The 24102-nt window shown below is 43.6% G+C and overlaps 1 protein-coding gene across 1 annotated transcript; it reads right to left on the reverse strand.

Moving 5' to 3' along the window:
* Nucleotides 1-316: 316 nt before the first annotated feature.
* LOC143355405 (uncharacterized) lies at nucleotides 317-22337 on the reverse strand. Its single transcript, XM_076790186.1, has 2 exons — nucleotides 22092-22337; nucleotides 317-2397 (listed from the first exon to the last, which is right to left on the reverse strand). Exons 1-2 carry the CDS (start codon nucleotides 22155-22157, stop codon nucleotides 1939-1941), a joined length of 525 nt encoding a protein of 174 aa, XP_076646301.1. The 5' UTR covers nucleotides 22158-22337; the 3' UTR covers nucleotides 317-1938.
* Nucleotides 22338-24102: the final 1765 nt, after the last annotated feature.

The raw sequence follows: 24102 nt of genomic DNA on the forward strand, positions 1-24102 counted from the left end.
ATCTCGAATAATTCTCTCGAGTACTATACAATTTAGGAATTCGAATTAATTTTTGGAAAATGTCCAAATTGAATTTCTTTTAGACACAGCATCTCGAAAAATTCTCTCGAGTACTATACAATTTAGGAATTCGAATGAATATTTGGAAAATGTCCAAATTGAAATTCTTTTTTACACAGCATCCAAACTCTTTGTCGAGCAACAGATCAACAGAACATCTTCAAAGCACATCGAAAACTTCGTAGAACTACAGTGAATTCTCGATATATGTCAACAACGCGGTTCTTGCCAGCGACAAATATCGTCCAGGAGATACTATATGTTATGTTTACATTCCTCGGCGACGGACGCCTCTCCAGCCCCTCGCGGGGTATACCCCACTGTAGTGGGGATAATTCCGTGACGTTTATCATCCAGGCCTTGGCGACATATATAGAGAAATCACATATATAAACCAAACAAAAGTCCCCGGACTCGCGAACCCGTGCGCAAACATCAATAAAACGAGCACCAGAGTGAACAAGTACTTTCAAAACAGTTTTCCAAACCTTCTGCGACCATACGTCGGCTGCAATACTAATCCCCATCGACTTTCAAAGTTCTCAGTCCCGTGCGTACACGCCGTACGTCATCGGACGAAAATGCTCGATCCAACGCACGCCACACCCCAAGGACAGTGATTAACCCCCACAGTGAATATTTCACGCGAACTATCCTCTATCTGTGCGCCCTATGAATCCGAAAGAGGTCGTCCAATCTTCCTTCCGCTGAAATGTTAAAACGCGGAACCGATTCCGCAGGGCTGTTTCCATCCGTTGCCGCGTTCCCATGCATTCTTGAAACAGCTCTCCGCCTGGTCGACGATCCGAAAACCTCATTTACAGCCTGGTGTTCCGAAAAAAGCCCCGAATCCGACGAGAACAAATCCAGAACCACAGTCGAGGATCGCATTCGATATCCTCGGGAAACGGTTTCGGTCGCGTTAAGACACCCGTCCAGGTAGATCCTCATCTCTGCTCGGGCAAATCCCGCAGGATCCTTGCCCGGCGACTGGCGACGCGTTCCAATTTCCTGGAAGCGCATCAGGACCCAGAAAGGTCGAAAGATCCTCCGGGACTCGGTTGCGTTCGTCCTTTAGGCTCCTCCGGCGAAGAAAATTGAGAAACGGGGACGGGACACGGCTGGAACTTGCGGAGGAATCTTCTGGTTTGCCTTCTTCAGGCTCTGGTCGTCTTGGGCAAGAACAGCTGAATGGTGGCTGGCTCTTAAGGTCTCCCCGAGGACTCCCGTTCGTTGACGATGGTTGTTTCTGCATCTTCAAGAATTTCATTTCTAACCATTTCAATTGTCTATCAGCTCCAGGTCCTGGACATCTTCAGGTGTTGAGAACGAACTGGTTCGCAAACCTTGCACTGTCCTTGATAGTCCAAGTTTTCCTCGATGGCCACAATGATGGCCAATGTCCTTCTCTGAATAGAAACCCCGTGGGAACCTCTTCGTTTACCTTCTTTAGGCTCTGCTCATCAAACCAGAACAAACGGAGGAGGGTAGAGTGAACAGGGCCTAGAATCGTCATTCTAGCTAGCTCTCAGTGCTTCTCCAATGGCTCCAGTCCAAGATAGATTGAACAGATTCCAAATTCGTGATTCCAGTTTGCTCCTAGTCCAAAGGCTCCAGTCCATTGACAACGGTTCCTCCTACATCCCCTCTTCATCATCTGTCAGATCTAGATCGTCGGCATATCTCAGGTGCTAAACAAGAACCATCCCAATCCTTGCACTATCCATGATACTCCAATCCGTCCAAACTCGCAGACAACGCAGGACAACGCAGGACAACGTCCTTCTTCGAAGACGAACGCCACACAAAGCACCTCTTCTGCCTGAATCTTCAGACTCCAACCCTCAAACCTCAAACAAACATCGTCATTCTATCCGCCTAATGCCTCTCCAACGAGTTCAACTCTCCAATGACAGCCTCGGCGTCTTTCTCAAGCACCTCCTTCCCGTCCTCCATCAAATCCTGGCCGTCAGGTTCATTGACCAAGACGCTCTCCTCTCCGGTGTCCTGTGCGTCCTCGGGAGCTAAGAACGGATTAGCTCTGCCCTTGCACTTTCTTTGATAGTCCACATTATCTGGAGCTGGCCTATGGCAGGAGTCGCACACGGTGTCCGTTTTCGAGGTGCAGGGATGCGCTTCGTACAATCCTGGACCGCATCGCGAGCAGATCCAACAGGGCTGGATGCTGTGATGAGGACTGTAAGTGCCCGGATTGCATTTGCCGCATTCCGTGTCTCTTCCGCGGACGCATCGGTTCACCACGCCCCAGCCTGGACCGCATCTGCTGCAATGGGTGCCGCCTTTTTGGTGCCTGATGCGCGGCCTGCACTCGCCCACCTGGAACAACGACAGATGCACCCGGTTAGAGACGACTGCATTCGGACTGGCCGTTCGCTTGGCAACAGAGGCTCGTGAGTCTATCGCGATCGAACTCACTCGTGAATTACCAGACTGCGGATTCTTACGTGGAACAACAATGATCGAAATCGGATGAGAATGAAATTTTTCGTTTTATAATTACAGCCTCGAGCGGTTGTACAATGTTCTTAAATTTCTCCAAGGTCTTCGCAGTTTCGTGTCTCACCAATTCAGCTTTGTTACGAATGCACGATGGTCACTGCAGTCTAATAATATTCTATTAGACACTTCAGAATCAATTTTTAATAGAGTCGATTACAAAAATTTAGTCGGTTCTACTGGCAAAAATTGCGAATATAATTGTAATTTTACTGTTTGCATAAATTTAGCGAGAAGACATCCTACGCAAGATGTTTTCCAACAATTTTAGGAAATCCTTTGTTGAACGGAGGTTAACCCTTTGCACTCGGCGCTGTTTTCAATCTAGAACTAAATTTTCCTTCCGTCTTACCAAATTTTCTGAAACCGATCCGATTTCTACATATAATATTGAAATGTTCAGTAATCTATTAAATATAAATTTTTGTAATGTAACAAATATTTTGTAATATTTTTTGTAATTTCTTTGAAATAATGCCAGAACAGTTTCTAGTGGTGCTTCAGAGTCACCACTCGAGTGCAAAGGGTTAAAGGTTTTGCGGCAGCGATTTTTGGAACATCGATGACGATAGAAGGAGTGTTGGTAAAGGGTTGGTAAGCGGTCGGACGAGCCTCGAATTCGAGAAGAACCAGCCTCGAAGCCCTTTTCATCTAAATTGACTCTGCGGCACCGAGGAAACAGGTGCCGAAGGGTACGGCCAGCTGACTGGTTGCACACCTTGCGCCTTTCTTTCGTCGCGCATCGGACCACGATCAAGATACACAAGCGCGGCCGAGATGTAAATTAGGATTTCTTGCAGCCCCGGGTTTCCTCATTATGCTTTCGTGCCTTCGTGCTTTCATGCCGCGGCCTCTCGGACGGCGAATGATTTCTCACCGATCGCCTCTGATCCCCTATCTCTTTCTCGAGTCACGCTGTGTCCAATAAAATCGACGTGTTACGAAACAAAACAATATTTTCATTGATATCTTTCTATTATCGATATTTTACATTCGGACCAAATGCACATTACCGTAAATATCGAACTCGAAGTTCTTACAACGATTTAGTGACATCAAATTTAAGACGCTTTGAAACACAGAAAATTAAAATTACTGTATTATTTTCTAAAATTGCAAACTGTTCAAATCCATCGGAATCGATTCCCCGACAACATCAAGTTTCACAGCACAAAAGATCGAGTTACTAAAAATTGATTAAGCTCCAGAATCCAGAAGTTGACAGGGGGGGGGGGGATTGTCTCTGTTCCTGGTCATTTGTGGCGGTTCAGGGTGGCCGCGAGGAGCAATTAGCAGCCGCGTCTAATTAACGGAAGCCCGAAGAGGGCGAAGTCGGGTGATAATCTTGGTGAAATTGAGGAAGCGACGCGACGGCGGTTTTCGTCGTCGAGAAAAAGTATTATTCTACACGGTGTACATAGAGATTGTGGTGTTGTAATGAAAAGTAGAAGATCGGGTCCACGGCTCGCAGCTGGCAGTGACCGGCTGCTGGCACGCGCCAACGGTCATCGAGGCATCAGGTGCATCATTGCACCGGGCCCTGGCTCGTGAAACTGTCCATTTTTTTCTTCCACTTCGCCGCTTTCATTTTCTCTTCTTAATCACGGACGCCATGCTCTCGGCTCGCTCTCGCGAGATCTTCTCGAACCACGCGATCCATCGATCCCTAACACCTCTCGAAAGATTGACGAAGTCGATCTTTATACAAAATAGAAGTAGTCTGATTTCATTATAAGACAAAGACATTCGATAAAACCGTATTGCTTCTTTGAATAATTTTAAGAAGTCAAACATAATAATATTCTCTTTGTTCAGAAATACGTAAAACGAATAGATCTGCAGGAAGTGAGATCGAAAACACGTTTAAAAGAATCGATGAATAGAGCTGCAATTTTTCAAAAATATCCAGGTGTACGTAAAAGGATAATTGAAAGGTGAAATGGCGCGGGATCGATGAGACGAAAGGATAGAGTTTCGGTAAACGCCTCGATGACTTCCAGCAGAGAACATAATTGTGAGCAGCAGCAATTTCGTAAAGAGAGAGAGAGAGAGAGAGAGAGGGGGAAAGGGAGGGAAGGGGAGGAAAAAATTCAGGAACGAAGAACACGTACAAGTACTCGAGAGGCAATGGTGGTTGCAGGCAATATAAGGGGGTGGGGGGTGTACAACCCGGAGAGTGTCACCTTATCGGTGGCGTAACACGAGCCTGGCTCCTCTCACGTAAGGATGCACCCTGTCAATTTGCGGGTGAAACGAGTCCGGTGAAAAGGGTTAATAATACCGACTCCCGCTGGACAAATTACCCGACCATACCCCGGTCATCACGAACGACATATGCCCTGTTCCCTTAATAAATTATAGTCGGTGATCGAATTATGTACGGTTCGGAATTATCGCTCGAATGGACTCGAGAGTATACTTGTAACGATGCCTCGTCGATCACGAAATATAATCTGCTTTCAACCCTTAATGGTTAGCCAGAGACCTTTTAGAAGCTAATTGGAAACAATAAAAGAGCGTAATTCTCCAATCTACCACTATTTGTTTTTCTAATGCACTTCAGAAAAAGACTGAAACGTGCGCTGTAATTGGTCCACTTCATTAAACTATACAGGAAAAATTTGTAACAAAGTCGTCGTTAGACTGTACATTTTTATGCGAAATAAAAATTGTCTGCATCGATTGCAAAGAATTTTTGTAATTGCCATTGCAATTAGAGATCAGACAGCGGTTCACTCTTGCTTCGATTTCTTCGACGGTCGTCGGAACTCGTCGCCGGAGCCGGTAACCGGGTCACGCGGCACGAACAGGAAACTGGACGCAAACAACGCCCAAAGATGATAATTGCCTCTTCCCTCTGTCGACTAATCACTGCTATTTGCGTATTTCGCGGTTTAGGTCACCACAAAGGCCAATCTCCCCCTGCCAGTCGGAATTAGTTGGAGTCCGGGCCACTGGAAACGTCTTTGATTTGCAAAAATCAAACAGTGAACTGCGGAGCTTTATCCATTTTGTAATTAAATCCGACAATGTGCACAAAATATTTTCTATTATTATTTCAGCAGTAGGAGTCCTGATAAAATAATCGGTAAAAATGAAAATCCGCGATGAAAGATCATAGTCTAGCACTGTTTTAAACTGTCTGCCAAATACTCTCTGTATAAATTTCGACCTCTTCGACCTTCTAAATCAATATTGAAACCTTTCAGATCAATATTAAAGATATTGAGATCAATATTGAAATCTTTGAGATCACTATTCAACATCTAAGGTCAATATTGAAATTTTCAGATCAATATTGAATACTTTGACGTGAATATTGAATCTTTCAGCTTAATATGGAAATCTTCGAGATCAATATTGAACCTTTGTGATCAGTATTGACCCTGTCGTTGGACTCTAAAGAAATCTCTACCGAAAAACCAGCCAAAAAATGATTAAGAGCGTAGAGATTGAAACTTAGGAACAAAAATGACTGTGTCTGGGTTAAAAATGTCCCAACTTCCACCGCCCCAGAGTTAAAATCGTTATCGCCAGCATTTTCAGAAGGACCTAAAGAAATCAAGCGGGAAAATTGGCTTTTGTCTCGACGGATCGGTGAAACGCAACGAATCGCGCTCCATCGCCTCTGTGTTTCACGGCCGGGCTGCATTTACGGCCAGGAAAAACGGTCGGAAATTATTAAAACCCGTTTCCATGGGGCTCGTCTCGTCCTTCGTTGATTGCACCGGCTCCTTGCAAGGACGTAATTTCCTAGCTTCCCGTCCGCGAACCCCTTTCGTTATTGATTAAAGTTAAGAACCCTCTGCGAAGACGGTTCCCTTCCTTACGAGAGCACGCTTCACCGGTTACCCGGAGCCGAAGAAAATTATTTTTCAGTTCCCTTTACACGCTTCCTAAACGTTGTTGCGCGTATCCTTTCCTGGACCGCGTGCAATTTCACGCCGAAAGCATCCTCCGTCCTCCAACCGGAGACCGTTTTATGGGGATCCGGATCGGAGAGCCTCTTGGATCTTGCGAAAGAGTCAACAGAACTTTCTTGTTCTCGATCATTTCTTTGTTACACTTTGATCAGTAGATTCGTCACATTTTTCCGATTAAAATGATACCCCACATGATATGATTGAAACTGTGTTTATTCGTTTAATCCAGGATTTAGTGGAACCTCCACTATCCGAACCTTACTTTCCACCGATCAGTTCGGACACAGTAGTACCTCGATACATGTAAAAGAAACGCGTGCACGATTTCTGCGAAAAATTTGTCGAGGGTCCACAATTAATAACTATATATAATTATTTTTTTATGGAACGTTCACCAATGTGTTCGCGACATTTTTCTGATTAAAACGAGTCCGAACATGACACACTTTGGAGTATATTTACTCGTTTAATTCACAATGTAACTGTTCTACTATGAGTTCGGATAAGAGAGAGGTTCCACCGAATCGTGGATTAAACGAACAAATGCGCACCGAACTATGGCATGCGGGGTATCATTTGAATCAGAAAATTGCCGCGAACATGTTGCTACTTTCATAAAGAAATCGTTACAAATGAAAAATTTGTATCACCTATTTTTACATTCGATGCTAACGGTGAAAGATGAAGGAGCAGTGTTCGTACTCGATACGAGAGAGATTTCGGTTCCGAAGTGATCACGTATGATCCAGACAGTACTGTACATTGATACTTTTCCCTTTTTATGCTTTCTTTCTTCTGGTTTAAATCGTTGCTAATCACTTTTGCCGTAAATTGATAAAATCCGGAACGCGGCGCCGCTATTAGTCGGGTCAAATATTTTTAGCGAGACCGGAGTGAATCCGGGCGCTTAAAACCGTAAAAGCGCGAATCGGCGAGCGTCATCGAACGTTCTTGTTAAATTAGGCGGCGCACGCTCTCTCTCTCTCTCTCTCTCTCTCTCTCTCTCTCTCTCGGTTCTGCTCGTCGTTACGCGAGCACGGCAGAGTGCACCCATTAAAACGAGCGCTGTTTTCAGCTAAGTGCTGAATCTGCGTCGATACTCGAAAGGAGTCGCGCGCACAGTCATCACTAAATATAGGTGGCTTGGAAAGCTTCTACAACGCGTTACTTTTATGAGAGAGAGAGAGAGAGAGAGAGAGAGAGAGAGAGAGAGAGAGAGAGAGAGATGTAACAGCGCATTTTACTCTCTTTCTGGAAAGAGAGAAAAAGGGAAAGAGTATTTCATCGATTGCCCATAAATCGATGAAGCACGCCGAATCTCCCCGCGAATCGACGCGAGGAAATACAATAAAAATCCGGGAGGGGGGAGGGAGGGTGTTCTATGGCGCCACGCAGCTCGTCGACCAGGAAGGAATGATTTTCGATTGGAATTTATCGGCGCGTCGATACACCCGCACGTTGTAAAAAAAAGAAGAAAAAATAGGAAAAAGAGATGACACAAAAGCCGTCGCAATTACCGCTTCCGGTTTGCCTGTAGTTGCCGGAAGTTCTATTCACACGCGTCACTACCAACACCGTCGCTTCCGTCGTTATTGTGGATCCACGTACGCCTATAAATCACTGCCCCCTTTATTTCCTCCTACCCCTCCTTCCCCCCACTCTCCCAAACCACCTCGTGCCGGTGAATCTTTTGCTCAATGAGCCGCAATTAACGTTGCAACATTTTCCACGCGAGATTACAGATCGCTGCGTCGTTCCCTTTTTTTTTTGCAAATTTTTATTACCATTAGCAGACTGCGAATTTTTATACATTCATGCCAGAGATGTGTGAACCAGATACAGAATAGTAGAAACATTTTGAAATGACGGAAATACTGTTGTACTCTATACAGTTTATTAAAATTACTAAAAATGAAGGTAAATGCCTGTATAGCTAAAAAATAAAAAGAAAGATAAAAGAAGGTAGTGAAAAGTTATATGAACTTATATTAAATTAATATAACATATTGGAACTTATATTAACGATTTATATTAAAAGATATAAAGATATACATTCTATATAAAGATATATATAAAAAGTATCCTACGAAAATTGCTGATCTATTTACGTACAATAAGATCCCACAATCAAAAATATAGGTTTTCATTAGAAAAAACAAAGTCGACCTTCAAATGACCTTGAAAACGCCACCCAAATAGAAAACTGACACTGCCCCGCTCTTTCATAGATCTTTCATACTTTTCGAGTAATTTCCGTCTAGCTCCGATTTGCCACAATTAGTAAGGACAATGTTCTCGATTGAAGAATTGATTTTGCAGAAAAGGCCACAGTCTAGTAGCGAGTCCAAGTGTTACACCCGTTACAGTATGTTGTCGTTCGGCAGGCAGACTGTAAATACACGCGGTTAAAATAGCCCGCCCCGTCACGAACGAACGCAACGTAATACAACTGTCACTTATATTACCATTGGCAGCTTCGATATTTCGACAGTCTGCTAAATTGGCATCCCCGACCCCTGTCCACTGTGTTTAGTCAGCGGCGCGTGCAGCGACCAACGAGTCAACCGACTTTTGTCTTCGCCTTCCTGTGCGAGTGCCAGCGACACGCATCCGATACACAACCACCGAACGCATCGAACCCAGTCGATCATTTTACCACTGCAATTCCGAAAAAAGGACGTTCTCCAACGGTAACCTTGAACGTTAACCCTAAGGCGTGCCATTGATGTCAAAACCATACTTAATGTTGCGAGTATTTCGCCTTTAAATAATTTTGATAAATTGCAGAAAGAGTGTAACAATATTCTTCATTTTTTTTTTTGGTCATCATTAGACAGCGGATTTTATGCGTTTATGACAAAAATGAGTGCAGTTTAAAAAAAGGATTTTAAGAGTATTGAAAATATTATTTTCACTGCATTAAAGTTATTAGTGAAATATATACAGTTAGATCCCGTGTCTTGCAATTGATGCACAAAGTTTCGCATAAAGAAACGGAGTATAGTCATTAGTCATTCCAATGTTGTTCTTCGTGTTCCGTTCGATGAAAAGTAGTCCGGGAGATCGTACGAGAAAAGAAACAGTCTCCACCCAGTTGACAAACAAAGAATCGCGACGGTAGGTGCAACGCGAATACCCGAGGCAAAGAAAACACAGGAAGGCGACTTTTCCCCAAGCTGCGTCGGCCGTCGCACCCTGTTGCACCGCGGTGCAACGGTGCACCGGTGCAACGGTCCGTGGAGCCGAAGGGGTTGCTAGCCCGCGCACGTGTTCGAGAGGCGGCGGACAGGAGACAGGAGACAAGAGGTCATTCTGCGAAGCAATAACTACGAAACAACACACTAACCTTACACACACACACACATACTACTGCTCGAAAATATGTGGCCACTTTCTCAATTGCGATCCCGCAAAAATGCAATCGGCCTTATAAACGCTCCCAATCAGAACAATCTTTTTATACATGGACCAATCGAGTTCAGTTTTCCTGCCAACGCTAGATCGATCAGTTTACTAGACGACATGAAATAATAATTTTGAAAAAATCGCGTTTGGTCTGTACTACAGAAAAAATAGTACAAGTTGCTTTTACTAGAATTGCAGAAATCGATTTTACTAAGCCGCGGATAGATGCCTATCGAAAGTTGTTTGTCAAGGTTAAAAATTGGGTCCGAACAGGGTCATCAACGAGTTCAACGAGAGAAGGGAATTAACTAATGATTATTTTCTTGTAGAAATCGATCATACTAAGCTGCGGATAGGTACATATGAAATTTGAAAGTTGTGTGTCAATTTTTTGAATTGGGACTTGTGTGTCCCAACAGGCCCAAATGGATAATGGAATTTACTAATCATTGAATGAAATAGATTGATCTCATCGATTCTGATAGAGTTGTACGGTCCACATACTTTTGAGCGGCAGTGTACGTGTGTGTACGTGTCACGGAACGATGAACTTTTCCCCGTAGGTCCCCATAGGTGGGGGAAGGGCGAGGGGCCCCGTTTACAGCAGGAAGGCCCACTGACGCTCGAGGGTGAAACGAATCGGCGCAGCTGCCGAGCCAACGCTGATAATTATCTGCGGCCGACGCCACCCCATTGTTCCTTCCCCCACTCCGTCTCGCGCAAGAAGTACAGTCGACCGAGTTGGGGCCGGGCCCTGGGGCCCAGACACTCGATTCAAGTCGACTGCGCGCGCCTACGCAGCTGCGCTTCGAGACGAGATCGAGAATGAGAACGAGGGGGCGGGAGACTCGAAAACTTGGTACACTCGGCCGCCTTCGGGCTCGATCTTCTTTGCTGAAGAGCGATCCGACTGATATATGGGGCCTTATTTTCGCATGGGGCCTTATTTTGGTTTGCGGCCCCTCGAGCAAGTCGATGCGTTGCGAGGGTGGGAATACACGTGTAGAGCTTTGAGAATTTTGAACAAAAAGAGTATCACAATGCAAGAAAATATTTTTACCGATAAACATTAACCTTTTGATGCTGGGGGAATTTTGCCGTTCTGTTTCTAATGAACACAACACTTTTTCCCAGAAACATGTCACAAACACATCCATGAACGTTCCATAAGAAAATCATTAATTCATTCGATCAATTTCTCACAAATATCGTGCACGTTTCTTTCACATGTATAGAGGCATTACCGTAACCCTAATTAGTGGAACTTAAGGTTCGGATAATGGAGGTTCCACTAAACCGTGGATTAAACGCACAAATAAATTCCGAACTGTGTCGTGTTTGGGCTCGTTTTAATCAGAAAAACGTGACGAACGCGACGATAGAATCGTTTCATAATCGATTCTTCGATCCGGATCGCTACAAGATGGCCTGCCTTTGGTTCTAGTACGGAGTCCGTCCCGCAACCTTCTCGCACGTTTCGGATTTCGCTCAAACGTGAAAAACAGCAACAACTCATTTCTAAGTCTGGGCACATAATTCCATCGGCCGTGTACGAGTGACACGGCTGCCACCGCGTTAATAGGCACACAATTACCAATCTAAATGAAGGACTTTTGTCGAGGCAGATAGTTCACGTTGCACCCTCGTTTCGTATTCGTCGCCACGCCTTCTCCCACCTGTCCCTCACTCTTATTTGCGAAAAATTTTTTCCTCTTCAACAATTCCCACACCGCAACCCCCCCCCCCCCCCCCCCCCACACACACACACCGTCTTCCGTTACCGGCGCAGCGTGTTGGTCCCGTGGCATAAATAAGCAAAAAGCGGCGTGGTCCGCGCGGAGAAGCAGAATATACACAAGAAACAGAAAACCGACGCGCCAGGGTACCAAATCCTCGAACGTCGTACGTCCGCAGCAGCTGGAAAAGAAGAGAGATGGAGAGAGAAAGAGTTGTGGTGGGTAACCAGCTCTCCCTTTCCCTCGGTCTCGTGAAAAAAACTAAACCCACCGAATAAAATCCAACCCCGTGTCTCCCAGCCTCCGCGGGCTTTTGTATTCTGTTTACACGTGTATCTTTCTGTCGTGGCCATTCATTCCGCGCGCCATCTTTTGATCTCTCGCCCTCTCCGCCCCGCTTAATGTTCTATTCCGTTTCCGCGTGGCTCCTTTTGTTCCATCCTCGGCCCCCGGGTTTCTGTTGTTCCACTCGGTTTACCCCTGTGTCCTTTTCCTCTCTCTCTCTCTCTCTCTCTCTCTCTCTGTCTCTTTCTCTGTCTTTCTCTCTGTCTTTCTCGGTTTCTCTTTACGTTTTCTCGCGACGCTCTTTCTGGCCCGCGTTTTCACCTCCTCGTTCAACGAGCGGGGCGTGTTTTCCACCGGTTTTCGTTAATTTCGCCGAGCCCTCGACGCACCGTACAGTTATCTCCGGTGTTCGTCGACCTTTCGGCCTGAATCCTAATGCATATATGCATGCGTCGAGCACGCGGACAACGAATAAAGGGCTCCCCCACCGGCCCGTCGTCCTTCCGATTGTCGTTACCGGGACACACCGGCATGCGAGAGCTCGGTTTATCTGCACCCGATCGTTCCCGCCTGTTGGATAATTAGCCGCCCCGGAATCGGAGCCGGGGAAGCCTCGCACACGGTCTGACTCGCGAGTTCTTCTCGGCCGAAATTGAATTTCTCAAGAAATTTCTCTACGCATCAATCGACAGCCCCTCGATGCCTCGAGATCCGAGATATTAACAATCGCGGATAATTACGTGTGTTCTTCGGAAATGTCGGGAAACCTTGGAACCCTGACGTCATCAGAAGTAACATTTTTCTTAGCCGAAAATTTCCGCCTCAGCTCTGTTAAACAGTTAGCTGTTGCGACCTCTTTTGAAAAATGTGTACCTAAATTGAGTCGTGAAAGTGAACCGTACAGCTGTTTCGACGAGTATACTCGTCACAACAACAAAGTATTGCCATTTCTTCATGACCAGTCGAAAACAGCTAACTGGTTGAGGAGTTACTAACGGAATTTGTTTCCCTTTTCTTTTTATTAGTAGGAAATAAACATTCGGCGAACAGCACGTGCTTCAGAAACTGTACCGAGAGTTTTATATTCGATCTTAACCCCTTAACTTGTACGCTCGAGTTAATTCGAGCGCGCTGAACGGGCCGAACTGTGCACACTCGAGATAATTCGAGCGGCGTTGTATTTTATGCTGCTATGATTTTTCACACTCGAATATAATCGAGAATTGAAAATAACAATGTGAAAGCAAAGAAAAAAAATCGTTTTATTGATACTCATCGTTTACATGGGATTGTAAGCTATAACACTTATCTATTCAAGAATAGAACATAGCCTTTTTCCATGGAACAAAAGCGCAGTATATCAAAAATTTATTTCTTTTTGCCCGGTTTTTTCAAAAAAACTGTGCGCTAAGGGGTTAACTACTACAGACCACATTATGTTTACAGTAATTAAATTTCTCCCAGATTTCGTACTACCAAAATTGGACTTCTCAAGCATCGTCCCGAACACTGTGGCGGCCGAGGGGTTAAACTATCATCAAGGTATGCATCAGCGTGGCGGAAGCCGCGGAAACCGGCGCGTCTAAGAAGAAAAGCTTCCCCACGGGTAAAAACGGATGCGGAACAGGAAGAAGAGGAAGAAGAGGGCAGAATACGAAACGAGGAGAACGACGACGCAGACGACGGGTAAAAAGTAAGGAAAAAGGTAAATTCGAGGGGTCGAAGGAAACTGCAGGTTTAATTCCGGACGTCCAGGGAGCGAGGAAACTGGAGGACCCGGTGTCGGAAGGATCAGACACGATGACAAGTTGGAATCGCGCGAGCCAGTAGCCGTGGGAGCTGACAAAAGGCTAGCTCTGTTCCTGAGAAAGCTCGTTTCCAACGGCTCGATGCAACTCTCTCTCTCTCTCTCTCCCTCTCTCTCTCTTTGTTAGATAGTCCGGCTATTCCCGCGCGTGCTAACAAAGTGCGGAACACTGTCACTGTCCACTTGCACGCGAGCGTGGGTGGAGTCGAATACCGACGATCAAGGGAACCGATTTAACCTGTCGCTGGCCTCGGGAAACTTATCTCTCCTTAAATGAATTCCTACGTGGGAAATTGGCGGTAGACGGTTCCCGAACTTTGGCTCGAGGATTGTCCGATAGCGCTGGTATTTTGTTGCGATTTCCCTGTTCTGGTATGTTGCACAATACCTATATCCTTGGACAACGTCGCGACAAGAGGATATTTTATTTTAGAAAATAATATTGGCTGGCCACCATTTTCCTTAATTTTTTAAGAAAAAGTTCAGTAACACGGCGATTTTCTCGTATGATATACGCTGTCCGACCAATTGGGTCTCTTGGTTTGAAAATTTTTGATCAATATTTATTTTGATATTATTCTGCCTTTTTTGAAGGTCGTTAGTTTCGAATGAAGATTTTAACCCTTGGCACTCGAATGGTGACTGTAAGGCACCAGTAAAAATTGCTGTATCATTATTTAAAATATTTGTTAGATTATTAAATTTGTTCGTATTTAATAAATTACTAAACATTTATTGTACGAGTAAATTGCACCATTTCCGTATGTATAACATGAAAAATATATATATATAGAAGGGCAATATTCTAGGTGGGAAGAAATGTTTCGTTTTGGAGTGAAAATAGCTTCGAGTGCAAAGGGTTAATCAAAATAGTAATTTAATCAGATCATTTTCAGAATGAATGTACTCTATTAATTATGCAGTGGTCATGTGACAACGTTTATTCAATATTGTAACGTCTATTCAATATTCAACGTTTATTCGTTTGTTCAATATTCATTGTAACGCTTCTCTGGTGTTTTGGAAGGCACATAAATCAATGAGTTTAATGAAAACAGTATTTTATCAGGTCGTAAGTAATGTGATTTGATCAGGTTTTCGGGAAATAAATTACCAAAACGTAATCACAGCTGTGTTCTACGTATATTCCCATTCATTTTCTGCTATCTACGGAATTATGTACAGAGGATTAGAGAATCGTGAACGGTCTGACTTGTAATTGCTCTCGTGTGCAAGCATAGTGTAGTAGAACTAATCTCCGCGAATCAACCTGATCTTTGACGTGCAAATTCCCAAACGGATTCTGTTATGCTGTTCTCCGTTCCAACATACAGACTGGCCCGCGATAACTCGGCGGTTATTGGATATTTTTTGATGTTTGCTAAAGAAGTATGCTAAACGAAAATAAAATGTGTAATATCTTGTTTGCTTTTTGTAAAAATTGGTTCAACTGATCCCTCAAAAATGTTGTACTTCTTTATAATTTTATTGCAATTTTCTTACTATATTTCCAGTCGAATTAAAAGGCGAAACGAAAGCATGGAAGAAACACTAAAAATGTTGTTACGTAATTGTCTCTGAGAAGCGTACCAGGGTCGATATCCCCGGAGTACATTTTTCCGCAGCAAATGTAAATTAATTTATAAGGGAGGAGCTTGCTCGAGGAGAGTATACTCGGCCATTTTGAAATTTTAAAAAACACAATGTGCACGGTAGCAAGACATTCCATTAAGTAACTATGAAAGAGAATTTCAAACCAAGCTTTTCAGGTCTAAATGACCGCGCCAAGAATCAAGAAAAAATTCAATTTCGCGCGCAGACATGATCGCCGGTAAATAAACAGCAGCAGCGTTGATTCGCCTTCGGTGGCCACTCGAGCGGGCGATTTGCGCGGGCTTTCCAATTGCTCGGGTGCCCGGGGCCAATCGATTTCCGTGGCGGCTTGTGTAACGACGCTCCTGGAAAAATCCCCTTTGTGCATACGCCACCGTACAATCGTTAAATATTCGATAGGACTCGCGAGACTCGCCGCGAAACGCGAAATTCGCCGAAGAAACGTGCCTCGTGAAAGGCGACCCATTTACCCCAGACTCTGAGCCGAGCCCGAGACCGAGACCGAGCCCGAGCCCGAGCCCGAGCCCGAGCCCGAGCGGAGTCAGGGCGCAGAGTGGGTTAAGGAGGAATGCAGAAATTCGCATCCGCGAAAGTCTGTTTCACCCGTTCGACCGTGCCCTTGTTTATTTATCCAATCGGAGACGCGTTCCGCAACGCTCGATTCCGCTCTTACTCGGATTCGCAGAATTTCCCGGGTCAAACGGGTCTCCTCGAAGCACGTCTTTGTGCTTTGCGATTAGAGAACCGGGCGCAAATTGATCAGGAAAAGTGTGACACGCACCTGAGAATACTATTGTCATCGTTACAGTATTTATTAAATTATTTCCCAAACGCGACAATTAACACTAGAACCACCGAGCAATAAATGCGACTGACGTGTATATCGCTTTGTAACAGTGACAAGACTGTGCCCATTCAGACTCCATACAACTTTTATTGCAATATGTGCTTCAATGAAGAGGTTCATTGAAAAATTTCCGATGAAAACATTTTGACAATTTCAGTAATTGTACAAGAAAAAATTAGGAACCAGTCATTTTGACTGGTCCGAGAGTTCCAGTGTTAAACAGCAATTTATTTCTTCTGCTCGCTCTTAATCAATGAGGGGTGGTTCGTGATTAGCCCGCGAGCTTCGTGAATAGGGAACGGTGTGGAAGCCGACAGAGGAATTTATGTATTAGGGGTAACCATAAGCAATCAATTATTTGCAAAGAATTTGTCGTGCCTTTAGTTCTGTACTGATCGTTGAAGAGGAAACACGTATTCTTTTACCGTTTTCGGTGAAGCAGCCCGTGTTCAAAATATTCTGAAAAGTATAATTTTTACAACCCTATAATAAAATGGCGGCGTCCGTACCTTTCGAGGATCATATTCGTCATTGCGTACCTTTCCATTTTCGTGCGGGACTTCAACGGTAACAACAAAGAAAATTTTCGATGTTTATGGAGATGTACTTGAATCGTATATTGCTTCACGAACCCTGGATTTCTATAAGAGGGGGATTGAAAATTTCCATTGAAAGATGGCAAGCTGTCCTTGATAATGATGGAGATTATATAATAAATTAAGAAATACAAACTCGAATTTACCATACTACAAAGTTTCTTTTGGATTTCAAAATAATTGCTTACTTATGGGTGCCCCTAATAATATTTTTTAAATTATTTTCTGACCGCGCGAATTACACTGCAATTTATTTCTTCTGCTTAATCAATGAGGGGTGGTTCAGGATTAGCCCGCGAGCTTCGTGAATAGGGAACGGTGTGGAAGCCGACAGAGGAATTTACGTAGTATACTTTAAAATGTTGTTGATCCTGTTCGCAGGATTTTTTAACTTTGTTTTTCGGCGGGTGCTGACGTTTCTACTGAAAAATGAAAATGGCGGAGTGACAGGGCACGCGTAAGTGTCCGTGGCAAAGCCGTAAAATATTTTTGCGACACGTTCGCAAGTAAAGAGACAGTGTATAACCAGCTGTAAACACGATAGAGCACGACCTCGCGCCCGCCAGCGGTGTTATCAAAGTCAAAGCAGATCCACGGGGGATAGACTAGGTGATGGGGACGTGTGGTCTGGGTTAGGTATAGATGTTGTCAGCGAGCTGTATTCAGTTCACTGGGGTATTTCGTGGTTCGCGGGGCTCATTAGCATGCCATGGGAACGCGAAGAAGGTAGATCCGCCAGACCCCGACCCTGCCGCGACCTACGCGCCTCCTCAGCCCACGGACAGCGAAGTAGCAAGGCTGCGAGGTAGCAGGATAGCTACCAGTCGCTGCCTATACGCTTCTTCAGGGATATCCGGCTTCCGGTGTACCGCCGCGCCGACGCTCCGGTAACATCTTACCGAGAATGGGAACGTTCCGTTTCACTTTCCCGGAGAACCCCGTCGCGAGGGGAATTGCAATTGCGACGGAAACTGATGCACCCTGGTCTAGACATAGCCCCTGTTGCCTCGACTCATTAATTTTTCTAGGGAAACTAGGATGGCGGAAACTCCGGAAGAATAGTGCTGTGTTTTCCAGGGACGGGTGTTGCAGTGCCTTTTAACGCTATACCTACCGACACTTCTTGTGTACCTGTTCCTACCGTGCGTGGTCAAAATGACCGGTTCTTAAAAAAAGTTATTGCTGATAGGTTAAACGTAGATAATAGTCAATTTGTTGCTGAATGAATTAGTAGATGAACAACTTCCATAAAATGACGATACAAAATTTTTATATCGTTCTTAGATTTCCACATATGATGTTTAAATGTTTGGTAATCTATTAAATAGAAATTCTGTAATGTAACAGATATTTTGTGATATTTTCTGTAATTTCTTTGAAATAATGCCACAACAATTTTTAGTGGCGCTTCAGAGTCACCAATCGAGTGCAAAGGGTTAATAGGGCATTCTTTCCAATTCATAAATTGCATACTTATATGGAATTTTGTGAGGTTGCTGCGTTTGCTAGTCGAAGCGTTAACGTTTTCGTTGATCAATGACAAAATTATTGCAGACTGTTATGTTCTCGGGTGATGGTGGATTAATTTACGTTTGAGGTGTAAAGTGCAACGTGATTGCGTACCGTAGAAAATTTTGGTTATTGGCGGGAGGGTTAATTTGTATTATTCAGAGGGTTAATTTTCGAGGAAGGAAATCTTCCCGGTGTTCCCGGTGATGCAGCAGGCGTCCATTAGCAGGGAAAATTCATTTTGGCGCGGAGAATAACGGTCGTCGAAAATAGAAGAAAGGAAACGGGAAGGGCAGCAGCGGCAGCAAATGGAAAAAAAAGTGTGCAGGAAACCGTGGCGCAAAAATAGACAATTAAAAAAGGACGAGGGTCCGAGAGCTCGTTATTCCGGTAAGACGCGGCGGGGGCGCGGCGAGAAAGTCGCCGCTGAAAACTGTAACGGTGCTCGACGCGTTTTCAAAGTCGCTTTTGCGAGTCGCTCGAGCGCACCGATGCCCGTTAACGAGCCCCCGAAAATTAACGAGTCGCGAACCTGCCGGAGAAACACTGCGAAAATTTTGCGACTTCGACTTGCCTCCGTTTTTTGACGCGAATCCGGTAGAACGAGTCAAATTTGATCGACCACTTGCACAGTCGATCGGACGATTTTGAATTTTATTTTTGTCAATCTTTCGCTAATGTATTTGTGGCGTTTTTCCGATTAAAACGAGTCCAAACACGGTATAGTTTGAATCGCATTTACTCGTTTAATTCGCGAGTTACTGAAATCTCCATTATCCGAACGGTGGAACACGAGTGTTCGGAAAACGTGCATTTCAGTGTACATTTCATTCCGAAAATTTTCGATGGGTGCTAATTGAATTATGAACGTACAAAATAGTAATGAAGTATGTATGTTATACTAATTCAATGACAAAACTTTATTGATTTCTATTCATTCTTTATGAAACTGTTACCAACATACTCGTGACGCTTTCCCGATTAAAACGAGCCCAAACACGACACAACTTAGATTACATTTACTGGTTCAATTCGTGAAATGACCAGTGGAGCATGAGTGTTCGCATAATCAAGGTTCTACAGAATTGTGGATTAAACCGGCAAATATGCTCCGAATTCCGTCGTGTTTGGACTCGTTTTAATCAGAAAAGTGTCACGGATGTGTTGGTAAAACTTCTATTTACAAATTAGTGAATTGTTTATGAAGATATAAGTAAAAATAAAAAATGTTTGCAATTGGATCACGTTGCTCTCGATGGTTCGGCGTTCGGAGTGCATCCTGCTGTAATGAGGATATATTTTTGACAAATATCGTGTAGATCACTTTCGGGTATATCGAGGCATTACTATAATCGAGTGAATCGTGCCCTAATTCGCCGTTCGACGCTTCAAACGCGGAAATCTCGAAGGTTTTCGCGAGAGGCTCCGGTGTCTTAGCTGTTGAACGAGACACAAAGATAGCACCGGCCTCTTCGAGCCGCTAAACGAGTGGCTTTTATCTCGCGAACGGTTCACGGGACACGAGTGCCCCGAACAACAATGACGGCGAGTATGATCGTGTCCCAGATATCCCGGCAGGGGAGCTTCAGACACAAAAACGAAAAGGGGGTTGCGTCGAGCGAGCCCCACTCAAGGAGTCAATCTTTTTTACTCGCGTTCTTCAAAGAGAAAGAGAGGGAGAGAGAGAGGGGGAGAGGGAGAGAGAGAGAGAGAGAGAGACAGAGAGAGAGAGAGAAGGTAGAGAATGGCAAATTTGTTGGACCTCGCTTTTGCACGCTTTCGGGGTTGCTATCTGAAGGGGGTATGCAACCCTGTAAGCCTAATAAAATGAATCTTTGAATGAGACTTTTTAAGGGAACATTGAGCAACATTTCAGCTGTATTTTCGATTTTTTTTACTACACAAAATTACCAAATGGCGGAGTTGCATAACATTATCTAAATGTCCAGCAAAAGCTTGATAGCTTGCAGCCAGCGGTAAATAATTTGAGTACTTCAAATATTTTATATTGAAACATCCCTTTAAGCGATTCAATATCGACTGGCAAAGCTGTTAGTGGCAACGATAGATCCCGCAGAAATATTCGCTGGCGTAATTGCCAAGAATTATAGTTTCCTTCGTTCAAGAACGACGCACCGGTGCGTTCCTTGCGCAATTCATCCTGTTTCGGTTGTATTATAAATCCTGTCCCGCTGCGTGTACGTTTGCGCGGAGAAAACTGAGCCTCCTCGTGAAAATGGCGAAACGCTTCTGACAATTTATTTATGACTATCTTGGACGTACAGTCGGATGGGGAGGATTTATACACTGTTATATGGATCGTTAAGCTCTGGCGACCCCCGTGAGGGAAACCATGTAGTGTGGAAGCTCTGACATGGTGCTTGACACGATTTTTTTTTACGATTATGTCACGACAATTAGACGCAGCAAAGTGTGTTCGGTATTTTTCATTTTTCTCGCGACGTTGTGTTATATGTAGAATTTAAAATTGATTTAATCATACAGGGTGGACATACTGCTTGACATAATTTTTTGACGATTATGTTACAACAAATATGTATGTTTAATTTTTCACCTGACCTTGTGCCACATGTAGAATATAAAAATTAATGTAACTCAATCGTACAGGGTGAGTACGGTGGCATAGTACTCGATACAATTTTTTCAGTATTAAGTTATGATTATTAAATAAATAAATGCCATGGGGAAAGTGGATTTAGTATTTTTATACTTTTACTGTCGTCTTGATTGTATTCATTTTGACTACTAAATGTTAATTGTACAGTTAATGTAAAAGTAATGACCTACAATGATTCTCTTACAAGTAAAGAATTTTTACTAGAAGTTCTGAAAAATTTGAATACAACATACTTCGAACGCATTTTTATAAGGTTTTCCCTGAAATGTTTAATCATACAATATTTTTCAAAGGGTGCTAATGAACAGGAAGGTAAACTAACGTTAAAAAGTTCGTTCTCGATAAATTTTCTAAAGATTGGTGATGCTGCAGGTTCGATCCAAAAGAATCGGACACCACATTCGCTGCGGATAAATCAGAATCAATCTCTAATCCACTGTCAAGGGACAAATGCGTTCGATAGAGATTTATACGCCTCACCAGCGAGTCTTTCCCTTCTTCGAGCTTGTTTATTTCTTGCAAAATCGTGCCGCCTCGCGGGAAACTCATTTATTTATTACTGTCAAACCAATTCCAATTTTTCTTACATACACGCCAGCATAAAATCACGCAGGCTATAAACCACTTTGAATTGAAGAAATTGAAGAAATCTCTGCTTTCCAATTCTTATTTTACGGAATTTTTTCATTGCTGCATCAGCAGGCTAAATGTTAGAATTTGCAGAATTCATCAGCGAACATAATTTTCTAAAAGGCGGCGATGAAGAGAAATGAATTGTTGTAATCTATTAATTACAATAAATCGATGAAAATATAATACAGTACATTCTTTGGAAAAAATGAAAAGTGCACAAAATCTCAAATGTTGGTGGTCTGAAATTATTTAGTGGTATTAGTTACCTACACAGGGGCTGAGTAAATTAATTATTGGCAATGGAAGTGTCTCTATGAACACCTAAACCTACCCCGTTAAATGTTCATTCTTCGGATCTAATTATAACGATTGAAAGTTTCAACGGTAAAAACTTCTGCAGAAAATCTTAACTGGTGTCTAAAATGATTTCCACAAAGCTCGAACAACCATTTCCGATCTGAAGCAATCAACGTCCCTGTAAACTCGCAAAACCCACCCCCTCGAGCGGAAAACTCTCTTACCTCGATAATAGCAGCCAGGAAACAAGCGCCAAGGGCGACGAAGATTAATCCTCGAGCAGGAATCATCTCCGACACCTTCTCCACCCTCTTCTCAATATTTTCTTGACACTCTTAAAGGGTAGCACCACCCTTACAGCATCCCCCAGAACCTCAGCACACTTTCAGTCACCGAAATCAATCAGCAAAACGAAATTCGAACACCCAGTCTCGTTACTCGTTCAATCACTGAACAGTTCGATAATTTACAACAATTTACGATGTGCGAACATCGATCAACAATATACGATCAACAGTCTTCGATTTACGATTTTCAGTCTATGATCTATAAACGATGTCCTGCGATTTATGATCTTCCACAAATATTTAGCAACACTGAAGAGCAATTTGTTCGAGGGAAAACTTTTCTTCGAAGAGAACGGAGTCGAGAGGACTCGGAGGGATCACTATGCAGAGGTCCTGCTTCGGAGGAGGCTGGACGTGAATTGAGGAAAGTGCAACAGAGCAGCTGTTATTGTTGGAACACGCGCTCGGTCACGTGGCTGTCCCCCACCAGTGACCGCGCGTACCGCCCGCCGCACACCGTTCGCGAACTTCTGCCACCGAATCGGCACCCTTGCGATCTCCCGATGGTCGATGACCCGGCTGATCCCGATCCGCTTTCTGACCTGTTAACACTCGCCCGGCCGCAGCTGGGTCTCCGCAGACCCGACAATTACCACAATTAGCCCTCCTCTCTCTCTCTCTCTCTCTCTCTCTCTCTCTCTCTTATTGAATTTCTACTTACCGTGACTCTCATTAATATTCGGACCCTCTTAAAAGTACGATAACTTTTTAAATATTGGACCATTGGCGACTTGGATATTTTGTTAGAACAGTCGGTCCACTACGTGCAGTTTTTGTTGGACATTATTGTAGAACTTGAAAAGACGAATCCAACGAGTACCATGATGATACCGTTCCGATGATTCAATCTCGAGATATTTGAATCTAAAGATATTAATTTTTTAGTTTTCAGATACAAATATTTCGAGATTGAATCATCGGAACAGTATCATCATGGTACTCGTTGGATTCGTCTTTTCGAGCTCTATAAGGACACCTAAGGAAAAATATAGGTTTGCCTTTAAAAATATATCGACGATCTTGGAATCTTGTTGAAAACAGATCTTGAGGAATGATTCTTCCCACTATCATATGTACCCACCCCTTGAGAGTATTTCTTCTTTGAATAATTTTCTTTGTAACGTTGTTTGTTGCAACTCGGGTAGAAAATTCTTATTTTGCATAAAGATCCACTGTCTACATATCATAAATGAATAAAATCCGCAGTCTTCTATTCATTACACACTTTTCATGAAACAAACGATTTGCAGAATCTCTTTCGAACATTTTGTGCGAAAGTTAACAGGTTGATCTTCACCCTCCCTCTGCTTTTTCGGATTAGAATTGCTCGCGATCACCTTGCGTGACTAATCGCGCGAAGAATGTTGTTTTCGTAGACGCATAGTTTCGTAGTGTCACGCGAGATGCGTTTCGAAACTTTTTCCGAGCGATCGAGCGGGAAACTCGAGACCAACCTGCACACGTTCCACGACCTGGTGAAAAAGCTTTGGATTTTTGGGGAGGTGTTTCGATCGAAACCCAACCCTGACACGCGCCGTAAATTTATATCGCGAGTGCATCCATGTGGACGTGATATCGAACCTTACACCATCCACCATGACATTCTTCGATATCGTTCTTTCTATATTCGTACAGGAGACAACGTTTGGCAACTTGAAAATTCGAGGAAAATTGAAACATCGCCCAAACGTGGTTCACTTGATGCTAAAAACAAAACGGAGAAATTTGAAATACAAAAATGCCAAGTATATAAAAAAAAAATGATGTAACTTTCTTATTTCCAATGATACCTTCATGAAACTTTCGCTAGAATACCTGGTAGTTTCAGTTCTATTGATTAGTCTACTTGGTAGTTTTAGTTCCTTTCATTAGTCTACTTGGTAGTTCC

This window comes from Halictus rubicundus, chromosome 7 (genome assembly GCF_050948215.1).
Source record: "Halictus rubicundus isolate RS-2024b chromosome 7, iyHalRubi1_principal, whole genome shotgun sequence".
NCBI classification, from domain to species: Eukaryota; Metazoa; Arthropoda; class Insecta; order Hymenoptera; family Halictidae; genus Halictus; species Halictus rubicundus.

Bases quoted from the DNA above. Each gene is read 5' to 3' on its own strand.
- LOC143355405 (XM_076790186.1), bottom strand. From the start codon at position 22,157: ATGATTCCTGCTCGAGGATTAATCTTCGTCGCCCTTGGCGCTTGTTTC. The intron at 2,398-22,091 runs GTAAGAGAGTTT...TCGTTGTTCCAG, and splicing joins TCCTGGCTGCTATTATCGAG to GTGGGCGAGTGCAGGCCGCG.